Genomic DNA, 25079 nt, shown 5'->3' on the forward strand with positions numbered 1-25079 from the left:
TCAAATAATATTAAAAGGAGTAAAATAGTTAACAATGTGGAAGACTGCTGCAAAGTACAGAAGTAGGCTTGCACAGATGGACAAATGACAAATGTGATTTCATAGTGCACACATACTTTAGCTGGGAAGGAGGAATAAAGAGGTCATTCGTTCCTTGGAAAATAAAAAGCTAAATGGGTGAGGAGCAATGAGATCTAAAATAGATACAATTACTATCACGTAAAATATACAAATTAATACAACCATAAATGAATGCTCTTTTCAAAAGAAATAGAATTACAATTATAAGGAGGCTTTGTTGTCTTAATATTACTTTAAATACACTTGCAATACTGTATGATACAAGATGATCAGAGGATTAGATAGGGTAGACAGTGAAATACTTTTTCCTAGGATGATGATGTCAGCTTGTACGAGAGGGCATAACTACAAATTGAGGGGTGATAGATTTAAGACAGATGTCAGAGGCAGGTTCTTCATGCAGAGAGTGGTAAGGGCGTGGAATGCCCTACCTGCTAATGTAGTCAACTCAGCCACATTAGAGAGATTTAAACAATCCTGAGATAAACACATGGATGATTTTGGGATAGTGTAGGGGGACAAGCTGAGAATAGTTCACAGGTCGGCGCAACATCAAGGGCCGAAGGGCCTGTCCTGCGATGTATTGTTCTATGTTCTATGTAATTCTGCTCTTCATATTACAAAAAGGATATTGAAGAAGAAAAGACTCACAAGGATGTTACCTGATTGAGAGGCTCAGATTGGACAGGATGAAATTCTTTTTGCAACTGGAGATCTGAAAGATTTGTTTAAACCATAAATTGCTTTAATAATAAGGTGGATGTTGTTTCATACCTGAGAGCTAACAATATCCAACCTTTTTTGAAAGCTACTGAAGATTTAAATGGCCAGCTGTCTCCATGAAATGTGCCTGCATGAATTGTGATTTGACCCCATTCCCAATCCTATGAAAATCGGAAGTGGTGTGTTTGGGGGTGGTGGGATACTTATGATTTCCAGACTGTCAGAGAGCTTCTTGTCGTGATGAAAATCCAGGCTAGTATCTGGTCATTTAACAGGTCTTTTGATCATTGCCAACCCCTCATAATCTTTCCCTTTATGCCAAAGTAGTCTATTTCTTTCAGTCATCCATTTATATTACCAAATATGATACCATTTCAGCCATGCAAAGTAAATGTTTTATCTTGTTCGGCATAGAACACAGGTACAAGCAAAAATACCATCAAGACATTGCAAAGAGCTGTTGCAGCCCTGTGCTGACAACAACAGGGTGCTGACCTTATCACAGATTAAAATCTAGCACCATTTAGAAGCATCCAGAGGCAGCAGGAACCAAGAAGACAGACTTTAAGAAAATCATTATTAAAGCAGAAAATAATTATTCATTTAACAAATAATTCTTCAGGTTCCAGGTCATTAGAACTCTGACAACTGAACTATAATCTGACCTATATTTGACTCCTGCCTGACACCAACAGAGTTGATACCTCCTTGTTCAAGATCAATGGCAAGTAGCAACCTATTGCGTGCCACTCATACTGTTGCAAGCTCAGTATTACGTGGATTTAAAGCAAAGAGCATCAAATATAGCTGATTCACCCCAGGTGCAAGTGACCAGCCTTTGAGACAATGCTGAATTAGATCACTTCGTGATATAGCAGAGCACTTTTAAGCAGATGACATATGAAATAAAAGCTCCTGGCAACTAAAATCCTGTGATTTATATAACCTACTGAACATTCTCACTTTACATAGTCATGAAACATTCCTAGTTCTGTACATGGGAACAATCTTAGTATCTCCTGTGCAAGTGATTAATAACATTTATCATTGCCAAAGTCATGAAGCCAAAATGTGATGATATTGTAGCTTTACCTATCCGAGTAATTGATAAAAGTTGTTTTCCAAGTTTAACATCACCTATGTTTTCTTTAAGACCCTAAGAATTTGTTTGTAACTCCATCACTGAAGCAGAAGTTCATTGGCGGAATAGAAGGAGGTGAGGCTGTCATTCCTTGTCGAGTTACAACCCCTAAGGTTGAAAACTTGAGACTGGCGAAAGTTACTGGAGCATCCATCCCCAAAGACCTGTCCTACACCGCCAACATTTACACTGGCATAAGCATCACTAACCTGAAGAGACATTATGAAGGGTATTATGTGTGCACCGCTGTAAGAAATGGAATCGTGAGAGAATCAGACAAATTTAAACTGCAGATAATACCAGGTAATTAAGACTTTAGAATCATGCAAATTACATTAATCACCAAGATACAATCTGAAGTAAAAATCTTTCATTGGAGTGAAGATAATTTCAACGCCATGGGAATGGATCTGCCCCAAATAAAGTGGAATCAAACTTTGGCAAGTTAAACAAGAAAGGATTAAAAGGTTAGAGAAAAGATTATTCAGGTACAGTCCAGACAAATTCCCACGAGAGAGACAGGTAGTGCTCCCTGGATGATAAAAGAGGGAGAAAATAACGTGAATCTAGACAGCAATGTATACAACAGATATCAGATTGATATTGCACTACTTCCAGCCCTTATTGTAGTATTATGGGATGGCCTTAGTCAGTGGCCTTTCCCTATTTAGCTTTTGTAATGGCTGCCCTCCGCTTTTCTGTATTCCCGAGTGCGTAGTACTGGACCTGAGAACTTGTTAGTCAGTAATACTTGATATTCAACAGCTCTTTCCATTGGAAGATAAATAACACTGCTGTATGCCATAGTCAAGAGCAGAAATAGGCAACTGAAGTGACACCTGAATCCTTACGTTATTTTATCTAGCTATTCACAGTTCCCTGTTGCAGTGTAGTTAATCTGTTGTTGCTATTTGGAGAAAATTGATATTTTTATTGTTATTTCTTTTGCTATTAACATTCTGAGTTGGCTTTTATATTGCTAGTGAGATTGGAGATAATATCTGCAGCCTCAGCCTAGAGGTTAGATGATGACATAGGCATGAAATATATGCCCACAGAATAATCTTTTGAAATCAACCTAAATTCATAAAATAATTTTGTCAGGGTTTGCTGCATTTCAGTAACAACACAGTTTACACGGGTTCCAGCCTTGCCTACTCAGCATTTGGACTTTTTTTTGTACAATTTCTTCAAGATATGACTCTGAAGCAGCATTATGTTCCCTGCTTTGATTAGATTTGATTCCCTACCGTGCGGAAACAGGCCCTTCAGCCCAACAAGTCCACACCGAACCTTGGAAGAGTAACTCACCCAGACCCATTTCCCTACTCCCTACTAATGCACCTATCACTATGGGCAATTTATGCTATGGGAGAATGTCAGAAGAATGGGATTCCGAACTAGTCTAACTTCCAAAGAAGAGTCATAATGGACTTGAAATGCTACCTTTGTTTCTGTCTCCACAGATGCTGTTGGACCTTGCTGCATTTCTCCAGCACTTTCTGTCTTTATTTTAACTTTCTTACTTTTATAGTATTTTGCTTTCATTAGCAAGTTAGCCAAGCTAACTTTGTCATTTTAAAGATATATTTTAGTTGCGATTTTTATTACTGGGACACATTAATGATATAACATTTCAGAACAGTAATATTTTGGGAGAGTGTAGGTTTGACCCAATGAACTGGGAGTTATGTGTGAAAATAATATTCTTTTATTGCATTGGGGTAAGGATGAAATATGTTTTTCTCACAGAAAGAAGAGAGAATTCTTTGTGTTTTTCTCACGTATGAAAATAGTACGTGAAACACAGTATTTCATTCAACTCTACTAAATCTCTCTCGGAAGGAAACACAATTTCTGTCACACATGCCAGCACAATGCTGAATTGAGGAAGTTTGCTCTCTTTTGAATTTTTCAGTAAAATCAGCAAAATGTATTGTGAAATTTGCAGACTTCCAAGATTTTCAGCTTTAAACTTTAATTTCTACATTTGAGACCGCAAAGATATTTTCAGCAAATATCAGCATTTTAAAAAAATAATGTGAATGAATAATGGATCCCATTAGTTAAATAAATATTTAATTGCACAAACTATAAGGTGAAGACTTGCAGCACTCTGCAAATTCAACAACAAAGTGCCTTTGGTCAGTTCCCAATGGGATGTACATTCATTGCTATGAAGTAGAAAGAGACAATATAAGCAGTAATAACTCATAAATAACTCGTGTTCACGCAATGTTTTAGTGCCCAAGAGCGTCCCAGAAATCAATGTGGAGATAAGTAAAAAGTTGCTGAAGGAAGGAGAGAAATTTCAGATGGCGTGCATAATTAAAAATATCAACCATGCAGTAATTGTGAATTGGACTCATCCACAAAGTTCAGTAAGTACAGTGAACATTTGCCTGTTTTCTCTTAATTGAAAATTCAGTTTGTTTGAAGATCATTTTACTGGTATGCATGTATAGAAAGAAAAATGCTCTCAGGTCTATTCCTTCAGTTAATGGCACAACACTTGACATCTCATGTATTACTTACAGCTAATTTAATCTCCTGAGGATGAGCACCTGCTCAGCCACTGGCAGGACCGAACCCCATGGTGTTGGCAAGGTGTGATTTCATACAACTGCTCAAATAAACACAGGAGCAATGAGTAGGAACTGCAGCATTGACATTGGGACCTTGCTGCCTCAGACAATTGAGCAGCTGGCCATCTCCTGGCAGGTTGGACAGCAGCTGGACAGGTTGGCAGTGTCATGGAGAGCCAGACCCAGCAATCTCAGATTCTGCTGGGTATATGCCCATAGCTGCACTTCATCGCTTCAACCACTGGTGCTCAGCACCAAAGGCAAGGCGACAGGGGGATGAGGGGCCTTGAACTCATTCCAGGTGCCTCGTTCCTCATAAGGAGACAGGGCACTACCAGGATGCACCCAGTTGGAGGAAGAAATCCACACACATTCCTCAGAGGTCTCCTCTCAGGACATACCTCTTTGCCTGACTAAATGTCACAGGCTCCCAGGCTCCACTCTCATGCAGACCCCCTCCATCCTAGCTATGGAACCTGGGACTGCACTGTGGAGAGGGAAAGAAAAAAGAAGACCAAGTAAGGACAGGTTGGAGTCAATGTAAATTCTTTCTCACATTTGTAAAAATATGTTCACTTTTCATCAGTTGTATGAATGAATACCTGTCTTGCTGTCTACAACATTAAAGACACAGAGTCTAGCCATCCTTAGAGTGGCATGATGTTTTATATCACAAGTTGTGAAGTGAGCAACTCCTCTACCTCCTGTAATGTGGAAACTTGGAAGGTGATTGCTGCTTTGGTCAGAAGTGTCAGTCTTTCCAGGTTCCAATGCATTGCTTGTGAATCACACTCATTAGTGGGATTGATATCTGCTGCTATATGAGATGGTCAGGGGTGCCTTGACCAGGATATGACTGCACATGGCAGCTTGATGCCTCAGCTTCTCAAAGTATATAGTACCTGTGAGAGTGTTTCAGCTTCAGTGGGTGGGGGTCTGTGTAACGCTGCTGTTCTTTCAAGGGTCTCTCATCACTCACAATTAAAACCCCTCTCCCATTGAAGGAAACACAAGGGAAAATGTACTGAGCCAATAATTGGAACTAAAGGCACTGAAGTCCCCAGGGACTGATGACCTATATCCTAGGGTCTTAGAGGAAGTGGCACCAGAGATTATTGGTTATAATATTCCCTGATTTCTAGAAAAGTTCCAGAAAAAGTATTACCCTTTTTCAAAAAGGAAAGGAGATAAAAAGTAAGAATGAGGAACAGGAGCGGGCCATTTCTATTACTTAATAAAATAATGGCTAATCCCACATTCCTGACATTCACCTTTTTTGCCCTTTTTCTGTAACCCTTGATTTCCCTACTGATGAAGAATCTGTCTATCTCAGCACAATGAGATATGCACAATGATCCTGCCCCAATAGCTCTCTCTGTGGCAAAGGATTTTAAAAACTCCTAATCCTCTGAGAAAAGAAATTGCTCCTCAACTCAGACTTCAATTGACACCCCTGTATTCTGAGACTATTGCTCCTAGGCTCTCCGATCAAGCAAAATATTCTCTCAGAATTTACTTTGTCGAACCCCTTAAGAATCCTATATGTTTCAATATGAACCTGGACTACATCAGTATCTGAGGAATTGCGAATGTTGTACAATCATCAGCAAACATTCCCACTTCTAACTTTATGATGGATGGAAGTTTATTGAAGAAGCAGCTGAAAATGGTTGAGCCTAAGACACTACCCTGAGGAAATCCTGCAGAGATATCCTGGAACTGAGATGACTGACCTCCAGTTGTCAAAACTATCTTCCTTTCTGCCAGCAATGACTCCAAGCAGTGAAGACTCTTCCCTCCCCGCTCCCCCACCCCCCACCCCCCTAAAAAAATCTCATTGATTCTAGTTTTATTTGATGGTCAAATATGGTTTTGATGTCAAGGGCAGTCACTGCCAACTTGCATCCAAAATTCAGCTTTTTTGTCCAGGTGTGAACGAAGGCTGTAATGAGGTCAGGACTGAGTGGCTCTGGTGGAACCCAAACTGGGCGCCATCAAGTAGGTAGCACTATTGATGACACCTTCCATCACTTTATGGATTATCAAGAGTAGACTGATGGAGTACTATTGTTGGATAGATTTTACCCTTTCAAAGGATGCACTGAATTGGAAGGATTGTGGGTCAGATTTTTATTTCTCCAGATTATGACCAAGGCTCTGTGGTTTGGATTATGAACAGAGATTATGTAAAGCAGGTTTCTTCCCACTGATTTTTAAAAAAATCCTGATTAAAGCCATAATTTTATGATTGATTTAACACTTTGAAATAAACTGATAAGCTAGAAGGGGATAAACATTTTCCACTGGTTGTGATATCTAGATCAAAGACTCTTGACTTTAAAATCAGAATTGGACCCATTGGGGGAGAAATTAACAATCACATCTTCACATAAAAAGATGGGAAATGCATGGGGCTCTCCCACACAAAAAAAAACTGCAGTTGATGCTGACACAATAACAATGATTAATTTGCAATTGAGAGATCTTTGCTGGCTGAGGATATTAGGGATTATGGAGGCAAATGGGTAGATGGTGTCGGATGCCCTGATCCCATTAAATTGAGAGTCTAAATAACATATTCCTGATGCATTATTAACTCAAAAGGTCTAAACTATGTGTACATTGTTGGGGATTAGTTAGCTCAGTTGGCTGAGAGAGCAGCTATATGATCTGAAAGGACTATGGCAAACTTACCTTTATATGAATTGTGATAACCCCTTTAAGGCCCATGAGGAATCACTAATTAACCTTCTCATGGAGATCATAGGAACATAGGAATTAAGAGTGGGAGTGGTAGTGCCCATTTCTCTGAGCTATCAGTGCTGACTTCAAGTCCCACCTGCTCCAGAGATGTGTAATAAGATCACAGAACAGGTTGATTTAAAAAAGTAAAGTAAACCTAGGGATGGGCTTGCAGAACTGGCTGTCCAGGTTGGGACGAGCCAATGTACATCACGAGTAATGGCTCTATCTTGGTGTTCAACAACAAGTGATCCTTTCCAGTTGAGCTTCCTGAGTTATTAGAGTTACAAAGCCATTGAGAAAAGTGCTTGTGAAATTGGAGATGATTTATAGATGGTTCATTGATAACTTTCTCTCAATTCATTCTTTTCTTCCTTGGAGATTAAAGGCCTAAACTTGCAAACAACTATCTTGGGTGGAATTTATTACAAGTCTGATTGATAGACCTTTCTAAATATTGAAAAGTGTATTGTCATAGATTAATATGTGGATATAAAACACAAAGACTAGGAATGAGATTGGAGGGGAAATGAAGAGGACAGTGTGTTCAGATGAATAAAATCTCAGGAACTTGGCTCATTGTTGCCTTTGCTAGATCTCTTTCACTTTGGAGCACTATTGGTATTGTCTGTGACATTAGCAAAGTAAATAAGGCAGTAATTGAGTTACTAACCTGAACCTTAGGAAATAAACCACAATTTTCAACAACCAGTCTGTGTTATACTGCATGACCTCTTTGCATTTTTCCTGATAGTTCTCCAATGACTTCTAAACAACTGACGCAACTGTCTTTATGTTGTTACACTGGTATGAATTTACACTTCCTGCCCAAAATATCAAAGGAAATTACTCAACACCAGTAGTTTCAGGCAATATTTCAGAATAATTTCTTAAAAGAACTTTGAGGTATAATTAGTCAGTGATCAAAGTTTGTGTGAAGTGATGATTAGTCAGTGATGATTGAATCTCACCCTTTGATATCTAAGTAGCTGTCTGAAAATCTCAATCATGTTGCTCTCATTCATGTCAGGGCAATGTCCCCATTTAGAGGATGGCATGGTGACTCAGTGGTTAGTACTACTGCCTTCCAGTGCCAGGGACCTGGGTTTGATTCCACCCTCAGTAGACTGTGCATGCTGCATACAGACATTCTCCCCATGTCTGTGTGGGCTTTCTCTGAGTGCACCGGTTTCCTCCCACAGTCCAAAAATGTGCAGGTTAGGTGGATTGGCCTTGGGAAATGCAAGTACACAGGGATAAGGAAGGGGGCTGGGTCTGGGTGGGATGCTCTTTGGACGGTGAGTGTGGACTCAATGGACTGAATGGCCTGCTTCCATGCTGTAGGAGTTCTATAATTTTGGACAGAAATACTACCCTGCTCAGATGTATATATATATCTATATGTATGTAAGTATATAAATACTTGTATACAATCGACATAACTAGATATAGTTCCTTCACTGTGGATCAATTGCACCATCAGCTTAAATCTCTGACGGCTAAATGACTAGATACTCATGTGGTGATGCAGTTTAGTAACTCAACATGAAAATGTTGTTCTTGCCATTCATACTGTTCATAACCATGAAATAATGGACTTGTTACAAATTAACATATCCTCCTTACAATCTCGGTAGAGACCAACAATTATGAAATAAATTAGAATTTCCATTTGATAGCTGAAAGGATGACATGACAAGGTTTCACTGTTATGTAACAAGTCTAAAAAGACTATTGGTAAACATGATTTTGTAGACTAGTTGTTCTTGAAACTACAGAACGCAATATTCCCCTTTAAGTTCTAATACAGCAAAAAAGCATCCATCTCACAGGTATACTTTGTATTATCCATTGGGTAGCCATTTGATTTCCCCAGACCCAGTCCAGAGTGATACTCAGCTACTAACATTCTTCTTTCCCTTTCCTTTTCCGTCAATTTTTAACTCTAAACTATCTTGCAAGTTGAAGGCTTTTCCTAGCAATTTTCCCACTAGCAGAAGTTAAGCAAAACTCATAGCACCCTTTCAAATCCTCATGAATTTGTTTTTTTCCAATCCAAGTGTAAACCTCCTTCCACGATCGCATGTTTACCCAGACATATTCAGCCTCTAGCAGCTTCCCCACTGTCAGAACCTGGCACACTTGCTGTACTGTGACTTTTCAGGTATGCGTAAGAAACATTTCCCATCTCATGTCAAATTCCAATGCAATGTCAAACTTATAGGACTTGAATCCAGGTAGAAATGGTAATTAGCTATTCTTTAGCATCCAAGTCTCTTTCATAACAAAGCAGCTTATAACATAAGTATTAATGCCTGAAATCCTCAAGGATGTTGGAGAATGACAGTCTAACCACAATAAACATAAATGTTGTTGCCATTATTTTCAACATTGAACATTGCACAGATAACCAAGACCCATTGTTAGTTAGATTTCAGAACAGGTCACATGACTCCTTCGTTCCACCGTAAGTTAAAGACATAGCTTCAAAATATAACAATCTAATAAGTCTTAAATTTATTGACGTTTAGAATAGTTGAGGTGGATTACATTCCCATTGGGTGGATCTCAAATCAAATATAATTTGCTTTATTTAAGGCCATCCTTTCAGATGTGTTTAGTGTCGGGGAGAGAGTTTAATCGGTGGAAAAGTGATAGGTGGAAATCTTGCAACCTTCCCTCCTATGCCCCAGTTAGGACTAGGATAGTAGGAAGACTAGTGGATGGTCTTTCTAGATTAATGTGATGCTGGAAAAGCACAGCAGGTCAGGCAGCAAATGAGGATCAGGAAAATCGACATTCCGGGCAAAAGCACTTCATCAGGAATGAATGAATGGTCTGTCTGCCTACTGTCAATTGACCCATTAATGAGTTCAAGTGAGAACCCCAGCACCTATATTAAATACTGCCCTTAGTGTACCTGTCCTCCCATTTACATTGAGAAACAGGCTGGTTATGTATGTAATTTCAAAATGCTACATTCTACTTGCCTGCTTGAGACTTGCCCAACTTGATTTTCAAGCACATCTCGAATAGTTAACTATTGCCCCACTTGAAACTGCAGGATCATTAGATGTCACAGGATCAGCAAAACAAATTGGAACATAAAGGATGTAGGCTCCACCTTTGACTGGAGCCTGTACATTACTCACATTGAAACAGAGTTAACATTGGATCAGTAGTCAATGGCACAATAACTATATGACTCCACATGCAGAGTGGGTGGAATAAATCACTTCTTCCTTCCAGGAGTGGAGTAAAACCATTGGAATTGGAGGCCGTGAAAGGGGCAATTGCATTATTCATGTATCTTCTAATTCAGTAATGCCACCCATCTGTTTTGAATTTGTACTTCATCAGGAGGTCATTCATTGTCTGAGAATGCAGATAAAAGTATGGCCTCAAGCAATCATATCCATTAAATTGTGTGCACTAATTTCTTCTTTGTCATGTCAGCTAATCAACCACAATATGGAAAAGGCACTTTAAAAGCAGAACCTGAGGTTTCTAATTCACAAACATTTCACAGGAAGCAACACTTTACAGATCTCAGATTCACACCCAGAACTGTAAATATGCAAGCATGTGGTTAGTGATGCAGAAGGAAGCCATTTTGTTTGGTATGGGTGAAATGGTAGTGCTATCCTGATGACTTACTGGCAGACTCCTACTCCCAATTTAGCATGCATACTTTGGTGATGCAATGTGCAGTTGGATAAGTTCACATACCTCTCAGTTCCTTAGGCATGATAGTGAACTCCTCAGGAAGCCTGCATGCTGCACTATGTGAGGCCATAACATGAGAAGTCATTGTGGTGAGGTGAGAGTGCAGGAGTTCCATTAATAAAATTACTTTACCTTTCTGACATTCTCCACAAGTTACTTGCTCACAGATCTTGGAGAAAGCCATCACTGGAGTCATTGCGGTCTTGGTATTACTCTAAAGACATCGTAATAGGAGATATTGATTGCAACTTTGTCAGCAAGAGCAGTGATTCCAGCAGCTACTGTGTCTCCGTCAGAGAAGCAGAGATGAAGATGCACCACGGACATGGAGGAGAATAATGAGACCCTAGGTCTGCAGGCCCACACTGTCACAGTGTGGGTGCATATTAAGGATGTCCCAGGGCCATCACCAAATTGTGTCAGGTGCTGGAGAAGGACTTGCCCCAAAAGAACTGGATGCCAGTCCCAGTCCAGTGGCCAACGAGCTATTCAGAATTTGTATGCCAGTGCCTCATTTCAAGGGGCAACAAAGGACCTATGTCGCATCTCCCAATCCTTGACCCATGAATGCACCTGGAATTGTTACTGGTGCCATTTTATGCAAAATATGGCTGTTCCCATCCTTTTCCTGTGATGAGAAGAGTCAAGCAGTTCGGGCAATGGCATATTTTACCATTATTGCCTTCTCCCAGGTGCGGGGCACTAGCAGTAGCACTCACAGACTGGCTGCAGGCAGACAAGGGCTACCCATTCCAAATGAAATGTTTATGTAACCCTCAGAGTGACAAATATTGGAGATGCAATGTTATTCGTGTTCCTACTAGGGCCATAATGGAACAAACCACAGTTCTCCTCAAAATGGGATTTTGGTCTCCGGTCAACTCCAGTGAGGTTTTGCCCAGAAAGGATGTGTTGTATCTATGCGTCAACCTGTGCCTTTCACTACTGGAGCTGACAAAGGGAAGATATTCAGGATGCAGATGAAACGGGAGAAGAAGAACAATTTTCTGAGGAGAAAGATGATGCTGAGGATCAGCATATTGACCAAGAGCATCATTCAAGACAGCATAACAGAGCAATGCATCATTGCACCTGAGAGGCTAGTGATAAACCATTGAAAGCTGTTTCGAGGATGAATAAGCTGGGTTTGAAAATTCTTTCATTCTCTAACATTCAATATGATCACAGCTGGTGATCATTAAACTCAATAGCCTGATCTTGTCCTCCCCCCACCCCACCCCCATGTCCCTTGATCTCTTTCACCACAACAGCTGTATTTATCTTCTTCTTGAAAACGCATAATGGTTTGGATTCAACAACTTTCTGTTGTCGTGAATTCCAGAGGCTCACCACCCTCTGGGTGAACGAAACTTCTCCTCATATCAGTTGCACTTTGGGTCCAGCCACCAAAAGGGTAACACCTTTGCTGCAGTCTTCAAGGTTATGGTCAAGGATCCCTGGTGCCTGATGCTTGCTTGTAAGACATGAGCAATGCTCGAACGTTACAACCTCTTTCATCTTTGAGATGTCTGAAGAGACTGCTCATCACTTAATGGGTGTGATCTAATTGGATTTGATGCTAATGATTATACAGCAACAGACATTTTAACAGTTTAAGTCAATGCATATTTACAGAAGTATAAGTTTATTTAACAGTAATGTTTCACAGTCCCACATGTTGCCTTAAGTCAGTTTTCTTCTTCATCCGCATCCCACTATGTCTCAATGCTGTCCTGACTTCTGCAGCTAGAGTCAAGGGAACCAGTTCCATGGTAGTATTTATCATTTGGTGCCTCTGGGCCTAGAGAATCAAAGCCTGGTGACAGACCCTGCCCAGATGTAAGCTCACTCTCATCAGCCACGGATTTTGGGATCACAGATGGAGGATGTGCAGGGATCAGGGACCTCTGAAGTCTGTATGTGGCAAGGGCTTCCAGGACAAGATGTCAATACATTTGCATGTTCTCTCGCATCAACCCGCTCTCTCCCAACCCCTCACCATCCCCGACAACCAGTCCTGGCCCTCTTGGCCCAGTTATGAACACAATGAGACAAAGAGCGGAATTAGTTATGAAAGAATTGGATGGAAGGGCAGTTGATGCAGGAGTGGTTTCTGTGGTGCTCCACTGAATGAATGGGAAGCCCAGAGGGCAGGGAGGATTAGTTCTTTAGGAGGATGAGGAGAGTGCGAGCTGCTGAATTGTCAAGATGTGAGAGTTGTCACAGGCCTTGGAGTGAAGTGTATGCAATGTTAGTGCAAGAGTAAGTGGTGGTGTTTGAGGTTGAAATAGCAGAGGGAAGGTTTTGGCATTTACCCTTGTGGAGCTCAGAAATCATTAATTGTACTGCTGGAGATGCTCTTCATTTAGATACAGCACTACCTGAGCTACGAGATAAAGGATGGCTCTCCTCCCCATCATGTCACTCAGAGGTCCAGGTCTCTGTCCATTAAATGGGGAGCATATTTTCCTTTCCTTTAGGCCATGTATTGATTGTTGAGACTCAAATATCACAGTAGAAGGGCCAGTTTGCAGCTTCAAACGTTGTGTTTGGTTGGTTTTGAAATATGGTGCCAGAGATATGAAAGCTGGAAGGTCTTGTCAGTGGTGGACTCTTTTGCTTCTCTGACTGCATAATTCTTTCAGAATGGCATCCAAGGGGTTAATTGCAACATGAGTGAGGTGAAGGATGGAAACTTGCATGAAAAATCATTGCTATGAGTCTTGAACTGAAAATGGAAATGTTCTACTCAACAGCTTATTCAGACTGTAATCAAATTAATGTGGTCTAAAGTTACAATTAAATTTGCAATTGACCATGCTGCAGCATGAATGAATATAGGTGTACACATATATATTGTATATATGATATATTGTTAGCATGTATTATTAGCATGTTTGAAGAAAGTTAATGTCTTAAACTAACTAGATTATCTGGAATGCAGTGATTTATCACAATGTGTTTGGGAAAAGGAATTACTGTACGAAATTCTGCAAATGAGATTAGAGTGAAGAGTTGTGGTGCTGAGTTTAAGTGTAATTAGAGTCATTGAGATTTACAGCACGGAAGCAGACTCTTCAGTCCAATTCATCCATGCTGACCAGATATCCTATATAAATCTAATCCAATCTGCCAGCATTTGGCCCATATCCCTCTCAACCCTTCCTATTCATATATTTATCCAGATGCCTTTTAAATGTTGTAATCCATCTCTTCCTCTGACAGCTCATTCTATACATGCACCACCCTCTGCATGAAAAAATTGCCTCTTAGGTCTTTTTTAAATCTGTCCCCTCTTACCTTAAACCTATGCTGTCTAGTTTTGGACTCCCCACCCCAGGAAATGACCTTGTCTACTCATCTTATCCATGCCCCTTATGATTTTATAAACTTCTATAAGGTCACCCCTTAGCTTCTAACGCTCCAAGGAAAATAGTCCCAGCCTTTTCAGCCTCTCCCTATAGCTCAACTCTTCAACACTGGCAACATCCTTGTAAATCTTTTCTGAACCCTTTCAAGTTCATAACATTCTTCCTATTGGAGAGAGACCAGAATTGTGTGTAATATTCCAAAACTGGCCTAACCAATGTCCTGTACGGCTGGAACATGACCTCCCAACTCCTATACTCAATGCACTGATCAATAAAGGCAAGCATACCAAATGTCTTCTTTACTATCCTATCTGAATCCTATCTTCACTTTCAAGGAACTATGAACCTGCACTCCAAGGTCTCTTTGTTCAACAACAATCCCCAAGACCTTATCATTAAGTGTATAAGTCTTAAACTTTCCAAAATGCAGCACCACACATTTATTTAAATTAAGCTCCGTCTGCTACTCCTTGGCCAAATGGCCCATCTGATCAAGATTCCTTTGCACTCTGAGATAACCTTCCTCGCTGTCCACTTCACCTCCAATTTTGGTGTCATCTGTAAACTTACTAACCATACCTCCTATATTCGCATTCATATCATTTATATTAATACTGTTAATTTAGAAAACCATGGACTGCATCTAATAACATTATTCTTTCTTACATATTATTTCCAGGCAACTAAAGTGACAAAGTCTTCCAACAACTTTCCCAGCTACTATCAAACCATACAAACATTGAGAATTGATTCAGTGACAGTCAATGATACCGGACATTTCACTTGTTTTGCAAGAAATAGTTTTGGCTTGTCAAATGCTTCAGCGTTTCTGCAGGTTGTAGGTAAAATACTTGATTACAATTCAGCAAAAGCTAAATGATTATGAAATAATGTTATCTAAGTTCATATGGAAAGTTTTAAAAAGGTCAATGCAAAGTGATTCTTCTTTGTATCAATACAAATTATGTAAAGCAATTTGGGAATGAAATCACCCAAAGTCTACTTGACAGGTATTCTGTCCAGTTTTACAAGGAACAAAGATCATTATAGCACAGGAACAGGCCCTTCGGCCCTCCAATCCTGCGCCAATCCAGATCCTCTATCTAAATCTCCCACCTATTTTCTAAGGACCTGTATCCCTCTACTGCCTGCCCATTCATGTATCTGTCTGGATACATCTTAAATGTTGCTATCATGCCTGCCTCGACCACTCTGCTGGCAACATGTTCCAGGCTCCCACGACCATCTGCGTAAAGAACTTTCCATGCATAGTTCCCTTAAACTTTTCCCCTCTCATCTTGAACTTGTGACCCCTACTAATTGAGCTCCCCACTCAGGGAAAAAGCTTTTTGCTATCCACATTGTCTATACCTCTCATGATTTTACCTCTCAGTCAGGTCCTCCCTCAACCTCCGTCTTTCTATTGAAAATAATCCTAATCTACTCAACCTCTCTTCATAGCTAGCATCCTGCATATCAGCCAACATCCTGGTGAACCTCCTCTACACCCTCTCCAAAGCATCCACATACTTTTGGTAATGTGGTGACCACGTATGCCTTCTTGATCACTCTATCGACCTGTGTTGCCACCTTCAGGGTACAATGGACCTGAACACCCAGATCTCTCTGTACGTCAATTTTTTTCCAGGGCTTTTCCATTTATTGTATGGTCCTGTCTTGAATTGGATCTTCCAAAATGCATCACCTCGCATTTGCCTGGATTGAACTCCATCTGCCATTCCTCTGTCCAACTCCCCAATCTATCTATATTCTACTACATTCTCTGACAGTCCCCTTCACTATCTGTACTCCACCAATCTTAGTGTCATCTGCAAACTTGCTAATCAGACCACCTATACCTTCCTCCTGGATCTATACTAAATGTGAAGTCACAGACTAACTCTGAGTGACATAAAAGGTTCTATTTTGGAATAATTCATTCTTATTATGCGAGTGAATACAGTTTGGATATTATTGTGACTAATTAAGTTGAGTCTGTAGCACAGAAACATGCCATTTGGTCCAACTAGTCTGTGCCAGCATCTACGCTCCACAGTAGCTGCATCCTGCATTTATTAGAAGGCTAGATAGGCACATCCATTTAAGGAAAAGCTGGACAGGCAGATGATCAATGCATCAGTGTTAAATTTCTCTTCAGTGAAGCATTAAATCTGTGTTAATAATTTTTATAAACAATGAAGTGAAAAAATTGATATCAGCACATTAAATATTTGTGCAATGATATCACTTAAAATGATTTCTTATTAAGCTTGAAAGTGACTCACTTCTCCACGTTATACTGCACCTGTTACCTCAAAGAAGGGTTACATCTGAAACGTTGACATCTCCACTTCCTGATGCTGTCTGGCTTGCTGTGTTCTTCCAGCCTCCTGCTTGTCTAGGAGAAAGTGAGGACTGCAGATGCTGGAGATCAGAGTTGAAGAGTGTGGTGCTGGAAAAGCACAGCTGGTCAGACAGCATCCAAGGAACAGGAGAAACGACATTGCGGACATAAGCCCTTCATCAGGAATGAGGTTCATTCCTGATGAAGGGCTTCTGTCCAAAACATCGATTCTCCTGCTCCTCGGATGCTGCCTGACCAGTTGTCCTTTTGCAGCACCATACTCTTCAACACCTGCTTGTCTACCTTGGATTTCACCATCTGCAGTTTTTTTGTTGCTAACCTTATTTACCCCCTTCTATATCTCTATAAAGCCTCATTGTGTTTCTCACAGTTTACATTCCCACCTGACATTTTACCATGAGCAAACCTGGATACATTACTCACTGTTTCCTTTTAGACATTAATATAGATTGTGAAGAGCTGAGGCCCCAGTTTACACAAAAATAATATATTAGTAAGGCTGGGTGATTAATTATCCAGAAGTTTGCACTGAAGCTAGAAAAGCCAGAGCTCAAATCCCACCATGGTAGCTGGGGAAATGTCAATGCAATTAATTAATGAAAACAATCTGGAATAAAATGCTAGTCTTATTAATAATGAGCATGAAACTACTGGATTGTCATAAAACTCACCCGGTTCACAATTCTTTCTGCAGAGGGAATGTGTTATCTCATCCAGGCTGGTCAAAATGTGACTCTGGATCCACAGCAAAGCTGTTGAGTCTTAACCGTCCTCTGAAATGGCATTGCAAACCCAATCGTTTATAGAAACATAGAGTCATACAGATTGTTTGGCCCAACTTGTCCATGCTGACCCTTCTTTCAAATCTCTTAAAAATAGCAACATAAATGCTCTGGAACACACAGATTATGGAGATAACTTGCCAGCACCTTCTCCATTTCTATTCAGGTGGAGCAATACATGTCAGTCTGGCCAATGGCAATCACATCCCAAAAACAAATAGAAACAATTGATTATTGTGGCATCCTACTCATTCTAGCCTGCTAACCAAAAAATAGGTTATTTGTTTCTCCTGTCTGCTTCCTGCCCATTAAACAACCATCCAACAATATTCAGATATTACTCGCAACCCCATGAGTCATTGGGTATGACCATGGGTGGCACGGTGGCACAGCGGTTAGCAGTGCTACCTCACGCACCAGAGACCTGGGTTCAATTCCCCCCTCAGGCAACTGTCTGCGTGGAGTTTGCACATTCTCCCCGTGTCTGTGTGATTTTCCTCCAGGTGCTCCGGTTTCCTCCCACAGTCCAAAGATGTGCAAGTCAGGTGAAGTGGCCATGCTAAATTGCCCATAGTGTAAGGTGCATTATGCAGGGGAATGGGTCTGGGTGGGTTGCTCTTCGAAGGGTCAGTGTGGACTTGTTGGGCCAAAGGGCCTGTTTCCACACTGTAGGGAATCTAATCTAATCTAATTATTTCTGTGAAAACTTGTTGAATGCCTTTTGGGAATCTGAATATACTACTTCTACTTGCTATCCTTTATCAACTCTGCTAGATCATCCTCCAGAAGTCTCTAATAAATTTGTCAAACACAATTTCTCTTTCCTAAAATTGTGTTGACTCTGAATACCTATGATTGTCTAAGTGCACGGCTAAGACTTGCTTAAAGATAGACTCCAGCAATAACTCATATCAGAATACGTTACAATAGTTCATGGTTTCTCTCTCCTTCCTTTTCAATTGCTTTATTATGTTAGCTCATTTCCAATCCACTGGTACATTCTAGAAGCTGAGGACTGATGGAGAGTTATTATCAGTGCATTCACTACCTTTACACAAGACCTTTGAAATCCTAGGATGTAGACCTTCAGGTCTTGGGAATTTCAGTCCTCAGCAATAATTGCTATTTAATGTAATATCAGTCCTCTGAACTTGAGAAAGTGGTTGTTCATTTCTTAAATTATGTGTTTTCTAATTCTGTTGCCAGTTTTGTGTTAGTGCTTTGCAAGTTCAGATGTTGTAAAGTTGCAAATAGGAATTAAAAGCTTAAAGATTCTGCTCCAAAAACTTATGCAGTGGATTGTTTACTGCAAAATTCCACCTTGACTCCTGATTTCCTATTGTACTGTCCCAGGATAACATGTCTCAGTTGAATTAGAGTGCAGTATAACTCACAAAGTTGAATAAAGATAGAAAGTACTTGCATGTCGTTGCACCATCATACCCTTGCAATTTTAAAATATTGAATATCATAAGTGGAAGAAAACTTTAACAAATTGCTTACATTAACATGATTAGATGACTTTTTTCTCATTTTTATTTTATATATTTTCAACCAGCTGAAGGATTTATTAAGCTGTTACCTCCGGAGAGCACTGTGCTTCATGTTAACATTGGAAAAAACCTTGTGCTAAAAGTGGAGTTTGATGCCTATCCAGCTCCTGATCAGCAATACTGGATTCTCATGAATGAGACGTTACTTAACACATCGGACCATTATATTAAATCTGCAGAAGTTGGAAACAGGTACCAAATGTGATTGCTCATGGGTAAGACTGGCATGCAATATTTGCATCGTGAGTGACAACAGTTTTCATTAGTTCATCAGTTGCTTTGTCATTAGGCTAGTGACAGTCACAGTTGGGTTATGATCCCAATCCAGGTTGAGAATCTGGAAATGACCATATTGGGATGTTACAAGCCCCATCAAATTAATGATGGCCAGCAACCCAATGAAGATGGAGGCTCAATAGGAATGCTACCAGCAATGTCTGGTCAGCAGCCCCAATGGAAGAGGTGGAAGCTGATTAAGCAGACAGGAGACTGTGTGGATACCTCAAAATGGAGGATTTTATTGAAAGATTGTAATATTTTAAGAAATCCCTCATGGAACCACTGTCAGACCATCATTGTGGAGGTGCTATTCCTGACAAGATGGCCTGTAGCTGAAGCTTCAGTTGCTCACTCCAGACGTTATTATGCTGGGATGGTGGGAGAGGAAGAGTCGGTTACCACCACACCTCCACCCCAAGTTTACCACCATGATGCCACCTCAAAGATAGTTGATGGACTCCGGCCTCAGTAGAATTTGGTTCCACTTGTTAGTTGATTGAGAACTAGTGGACACAAATTGAAATTGTTTTGTAAAGGAAGCAAATGCGAGGTAAGTAAAACCTTTTTCACACAGTGAGCAGTTAGGTCCGGAATTAATTTGAATCAGATGATTATTTAAACAGAAACAATGTCCAGGGTGATGGGTAAAAGACAGGGAATTAACATTATGCTAAAATGCTCAGAAACCTTGTGCAGGTTCATTGGGTGGAATGGCCTCCTTCTGCACTGTAACAATTCTCTGAGGCAAAAGCAGGATATCAGTGGTAGTGACATCTCTCCTTCAATGACCTCCATAATGGAACTATTATCACTGTTTAGCACTGTTTTATTACTTTAACCATGGTGCATCTCTTGGCAAGATGCCATTATTGCTCAGTTTTTTGAGCATCAGGGAATCTCAGACAGCAATTTCCTGACTTCTTAAAAGTGCGTAAATGTATATGTGCAGTTAGCACAGGTTGTGCCTGATTCACTCTTGGTTAATACTGGGCCCTCACAATCTCAATGTTAATTTTACAGCAAAATTTGGCCCCAAAATTATATTGATATGATTAAAAGAAATGTATCTGCTGCAATCAATAGAAATATAATCTAGCTTCTAACTTTCTAACAGTCAGTATTCTATTATTTCCATATGTCATTCATAGATACTCCAGTGAACTTCATCTGGTTCGAGTGAAGGGAACAGAAGGTGGAATTTATACATTTTTTGTTTCGAATTCTGACTCCAACTCAACAGTTTCATTTGACGTCCACATCAGTAGTAAGTTGGAAAAATGCAGTATGTCGTGTAACAAATATTAGGAAGATATAGTTGGATCATTAAGTCTTCCATTCTAAACATTATTTCCTTCTTGCCATACGTTTTATTTATAGATTTATCTGTAAACTGCATCTGTAATCAATCAGACTCTAATCATGTCGTGATATTGTAAGAGGTAGTAGACACTTTTTATATTTTTTCCACTGACAGATGCTAATAGCCTGCATTATTGAACAAAAGCACTAACATCCAGTTCAATAAAGTTCTTTCACCTCTTCTCAGTTTGATATGCCACTATACCTTTCTGGTTATCTCCAATCAGTCTGAATTTATTTGAACTAAAATTGATTATTTTATATTACCCATTGTTCAATTCATGAAAAGGGAGAAATTGAACAATTCTCCTGTAATGTGTCTGATGGACTCTTATGATTATGGTTAGATAGAATGGGTCTGACAGATAAGCAATAGTGTCTTAGCTGATTGAATGAATTCTGGTAAAATACCATCGCTGATGTGTTAAGCTATTTATTATATGGCTTTTTTTTCCTCTATTTTATCTTCTAAACTTTACTCAGTAATTCAATTACTAATAAATTCAATGATAGCGAAGAACTTTACATGAAATTATTAACATTACTTCACAATCAAACACTGTAAAGCTGAGTGATCATGGAGTGATTTCCATTGTTTAATTAGATAACATCATCTGTCACATTGTGTTTTCAAAATTATTTCCTCCAAGTGTTATAATTCCCATAGACATCAATGAAGTTTGAGGAAAAACTTGAATTGCTAGAGACTGAAAGCATACTTTCAGATAATTCCACCAGCATCCTTTCAAATGTTTTATACTCCCCTTGTGACACAAAATATTTTAAATTTATCTTCTCATTTTGAACCTACGAATGGCTGTTTACATAGCCCAAGAGAATGTCCTCTGATACACCTTCCTTCTGTGACAATGGCCAAAGATAAGAATTTTTGTCTATAAAGCTTTCAATTGTCCAGGTGTAACTTCATGTTTTAGTGAACCACAAGCTACCTTTAGGGAGTCATGGTGGCTCAGTGATTAGCTGCCTCACAGTGCCAGGGACCCGGGCTTGATTCTATTCTTGGGCAACTGTATGGAGTTTGCACTTTCTCCTCATGTTTCCCTCCTACAGTCCAAAGATGTGCAGGTTAGGTGTATTAGCCATGGGAAATCTAGTGCAACAGAGTTTGGGTGAGATAGTCTTTGTGGGGGCTTGGTGTAGACTTGATGGGCCAAATGGCATGCTTCTACACTGAAAGGATTCTATGATTCTCCTTGAAACCATTTCCTCTAGTTGGGTATCTATTTTCCACACCAGTGATTAAAAAAAGCCACAAAATAGTAAATTAATAATTTATCACACTGCTGTCCTTAGGCCCCACCACATCCAACTTGCACCTACATTCTTCCTTCTCCTTTTGTTTTATCCTAAGAATTGACATGACAGATTGCTCCCCGGTCCCATTGCACCTCATAATTTACTAGTGTTCCTCAATCTAAAAAATCTCTTGCATTCTTCTTTTATACGGTTAGCTAAGGTCCCCACATATTTCATCTTAATCCCCCCCGTTTATTAATTTTTCAGTTATCCTCTGCTGCTTTTTTAAAGGATTCGCATCCTCTGGCTTCACATTTCCTTTGTCAGCTATGGTTGCCTCGTCCTCCCTTTAGTGTGTTGTACATCATGGTAGGGATATAAGAAGCAGCATTGACACGCATTGATACTTATTATCCATCAGTAATGTTCTTTATTTTGCTATGTTTCAGGCAAACCAGAGATAATTATTATTGAAGAATCCAAGCCAGGTAAAGTTCGATGTGTAGCTGTAGGGTTTCCAGAGCCAAAAATAAAGTGGCTTCACTGCCATGGATCACAGAAAAGGTAAGGAATGTGAGCTGTAATTTGTCTTATTTAAACAATTAAAAGGAATGTTCGTACCCCTTTGCATTTCTATTTGGAACAATAAGATTTGCAATAAAATTGTATTTGTAATGTCCAGTGGTCTGGTGATGTTATTATGTGACTATTCAGTGAGGTTTGTTTTGTATCTTGTATATCTGTATTGGTAATTATTTACACATGAGTTGAAAACTGCATTACCTGTTTTCCTGTTGACTTGAAATTTGGGATTGTAATGAAACAAATTACAGAAGGGGAAACCTGCTTAGTTCAGCAAAATGATAATTTAAGTCTGTGATTGGAGTTGGGAAGGAGATATTCCAGTCTGAATGAGCCTATGATTTTATCACGCTGTCTGTTATGTCGATTCTGCTTTTGTTTGCAGTTATGCAACACCTTTAAGTGGGTGTGGTTATGTTTCTGTGCACATTTATAGAGGGGAATTGATGCAATGTAATATATATTATTTGCAGTTTGTTTTGTGGAAGTAACCAACTTAAAACATTGCACCTGTTCTCCAACTGGTACTGCTACCAACTTCTCAAATCCCCAATTAATGAATCTACATAGTTTTCTGTTGCCAAATCCTTTTGGTGCTTTGATGATTATTTAAATGGGCATAAGGAGGGGAGAAGCATAATAAGAAACCTGTGGTGAAGAACTTTCCATTTACAAATGCATCAAACACAATGTGGAACTCATGCTGACAGAAGGAGCTGGTAAATAGGAGAATGGGAGGCTTTCGATTGCAATTAATGCAACATTTGTTAGTCTCTAACTGGAGATCAGAGGGCATAGTCTGTCAGTTCTATAGGGTGTTTCAGGGTATCGAGAGGTTCATCATCAAGCAGCACTCAGATGGAAAAGGTGAGTAGTTGCATCCCAAGATGGAATGATTGAGGGCAGGGGAGAGGTGAAAAAAGCTTGGAAATTGGACACGGTGCATTTACAGTGTTTGTAGGATTAAAATCCTGAAGGCTAAACCAGCACAAATATTAATTTTAATGCCAGCGAAGAAGAGGGTCCGTGGAATATGGCAAAAGTATCCACAAAATTCCCAAGATTCAATTGCAAGCCTGTTGACCTCCTATCTGAGGTTAAACAATGCATTGCATGATTGGTTGTTGACTCGGGCATGACTGAACCAGCAGGCCATAAAGATCCATTTACCCATTGGAAATGAAGATTTATGGAGGCTGGACGCTCATCAAACAAGACCAAAATGATCCCAAAAAGATGTGGGCAAGTTTAGAAGACCAATTCAGAGTCACATTGAATTTCCATATTGATCAGCGAATGTTTAATTGTCAACAGACTAGGGAATCCATTGATCATTTTGTTAGTAAATGTAGAGAAAAAGGTTGATTACTGCAATGTTTCAGAAATGAAACTGGTGGAGAGAGTTGCAAAATTGGTGATTGCATCCAGTCCAATATATACATTTCAAAAATGATCTGTTAGACAAACCCAAAAATTGAAACATTGATGAGTTACTTAAAGATATGCAAAAATATGACATGATTAGAATGGCTCAGTAATTCCATGTGCAGGATCCATCCTGGATACAACCTGGTTGTTTTATGAAAAAGAAACCACAGATTATGAATCAGCTGTAACGATGAGATCTTAAGATGGTAACCATCCATGGTATCAGTCAAATACCGCAAGACAGATTTGCATCAGAAGAAAGAACCACCCATACTTCAATTAGTTTCTGATGTTGCAATATTCCAACTGTTCTAGTATAGAATTGGCTGTCATGTGCGCTCTGAGTAGACCAACCAAACATTGCGAAACATGTGTAAGATGCAGACTTCTGTGTGAATGAAAGGGTTGCCCAGCATTTCATGATTTCTGCTAATTGTTTGGCTAAAAGGGTCACCAACAGTGTAGAAGGTTAAAGAAGCTATGAGAAGTCAAGCAAAGACTCAGGAGATCATAAACAGAACATATCTTTGAGTAACAACACTGACCATACTAGATTCCATAGCATGCCCACACTGGTCAAGAAATAAACAAGGCCAGATAAGATTAAGATATAGTGAGATGCGATAAGCATACACTCTATGCTGTTGTTGTCACAGAAAACATAGATGCTATTAAGCAATCAGAAACATTTGCCATTGTTCAGATTATTTGGTGTCAGAATGTCAGGGAGCATTTGTTATTGGCAAAAATAGACACAAGAGGAAGTACCAAAGGAGAATTCTGCAAATAGTGTAACCACAGAAATACAAGACCCCAGCAAAACGGGCTAACCTGAAGATTTCTCCATATTACAGCTCAAAATAATTTTGTGTGCGATATCTGTAATGTTATAGTGTAAACGGAACCAGCCTTCCTAGTGTCAAAGATGTTTTATGAAATAGAAATCAATGATTGCAGATCAACTGTCATGGTGAAATCATCTCTGTGGTAACCATCCATGATTCGTCTGGTAAAATCTTTAATTCAAAAGTGCTGACAGATCAAATAAGTTCTATATGTTTCCTCAATGGATCTAAGGAAAATATTTCTAAACGCAGCCATTCTG

The 25079-nt window shown here is 39.6% G+C and overlaps 1 protein-coding gene across 1 annotated transcript in view; it reads left to right on the plus strand.

Moving 5' to 3' along the window:
* Positions 1-25079, plus strand: part of kita (KIT proto-oncogene, receptor tyrosine kinase a) — a 91519-nt gene that overhangs the window by 21744 nt on the left and 44696 nt on the right. The window contains exons 3-8 of the mRNA XM_043690812.2: positions 1958-2248; positions 4190-4326; positions 15049-15211; positions 19075-19261; positions 20497-20612; positions 22414-22528. Of these exons, the coding sequence (XP_043546747.2) occupies positions 1958-2248; positions 4190-4326; positions 15049-15211; positions 19075-19261; positions 20497-20612; positions 22414-22528 (1009 nt within the window). The remainder of the gene's footprint in view (positions 1-1957; positions 2249-4189; positions 4327-15048; positions 15212-19074; positions 19262-20496; positions 20613-22413; positions 22529-25079) is intronic.

This window comes from Chiloscyllium plagiosum, unplaced genomic scaffold (assembly GCF_037043375.1).
Source record: "Chiloscyllium plagiosum isolate Xiang-an unplaced genomic scaffold, Cpla_swu_hap1 HiC_scaffold_1, whole genome shotgun sequence".
NCBI classification, from domain to species: domain Eukaryota; kingdom Metazoa; phylum Chordata; class Chondrichthyes; order Orectolobiformes; family Hemiscylliidae; genus Chiloscyllium; species Chiloscyllium plagiosum.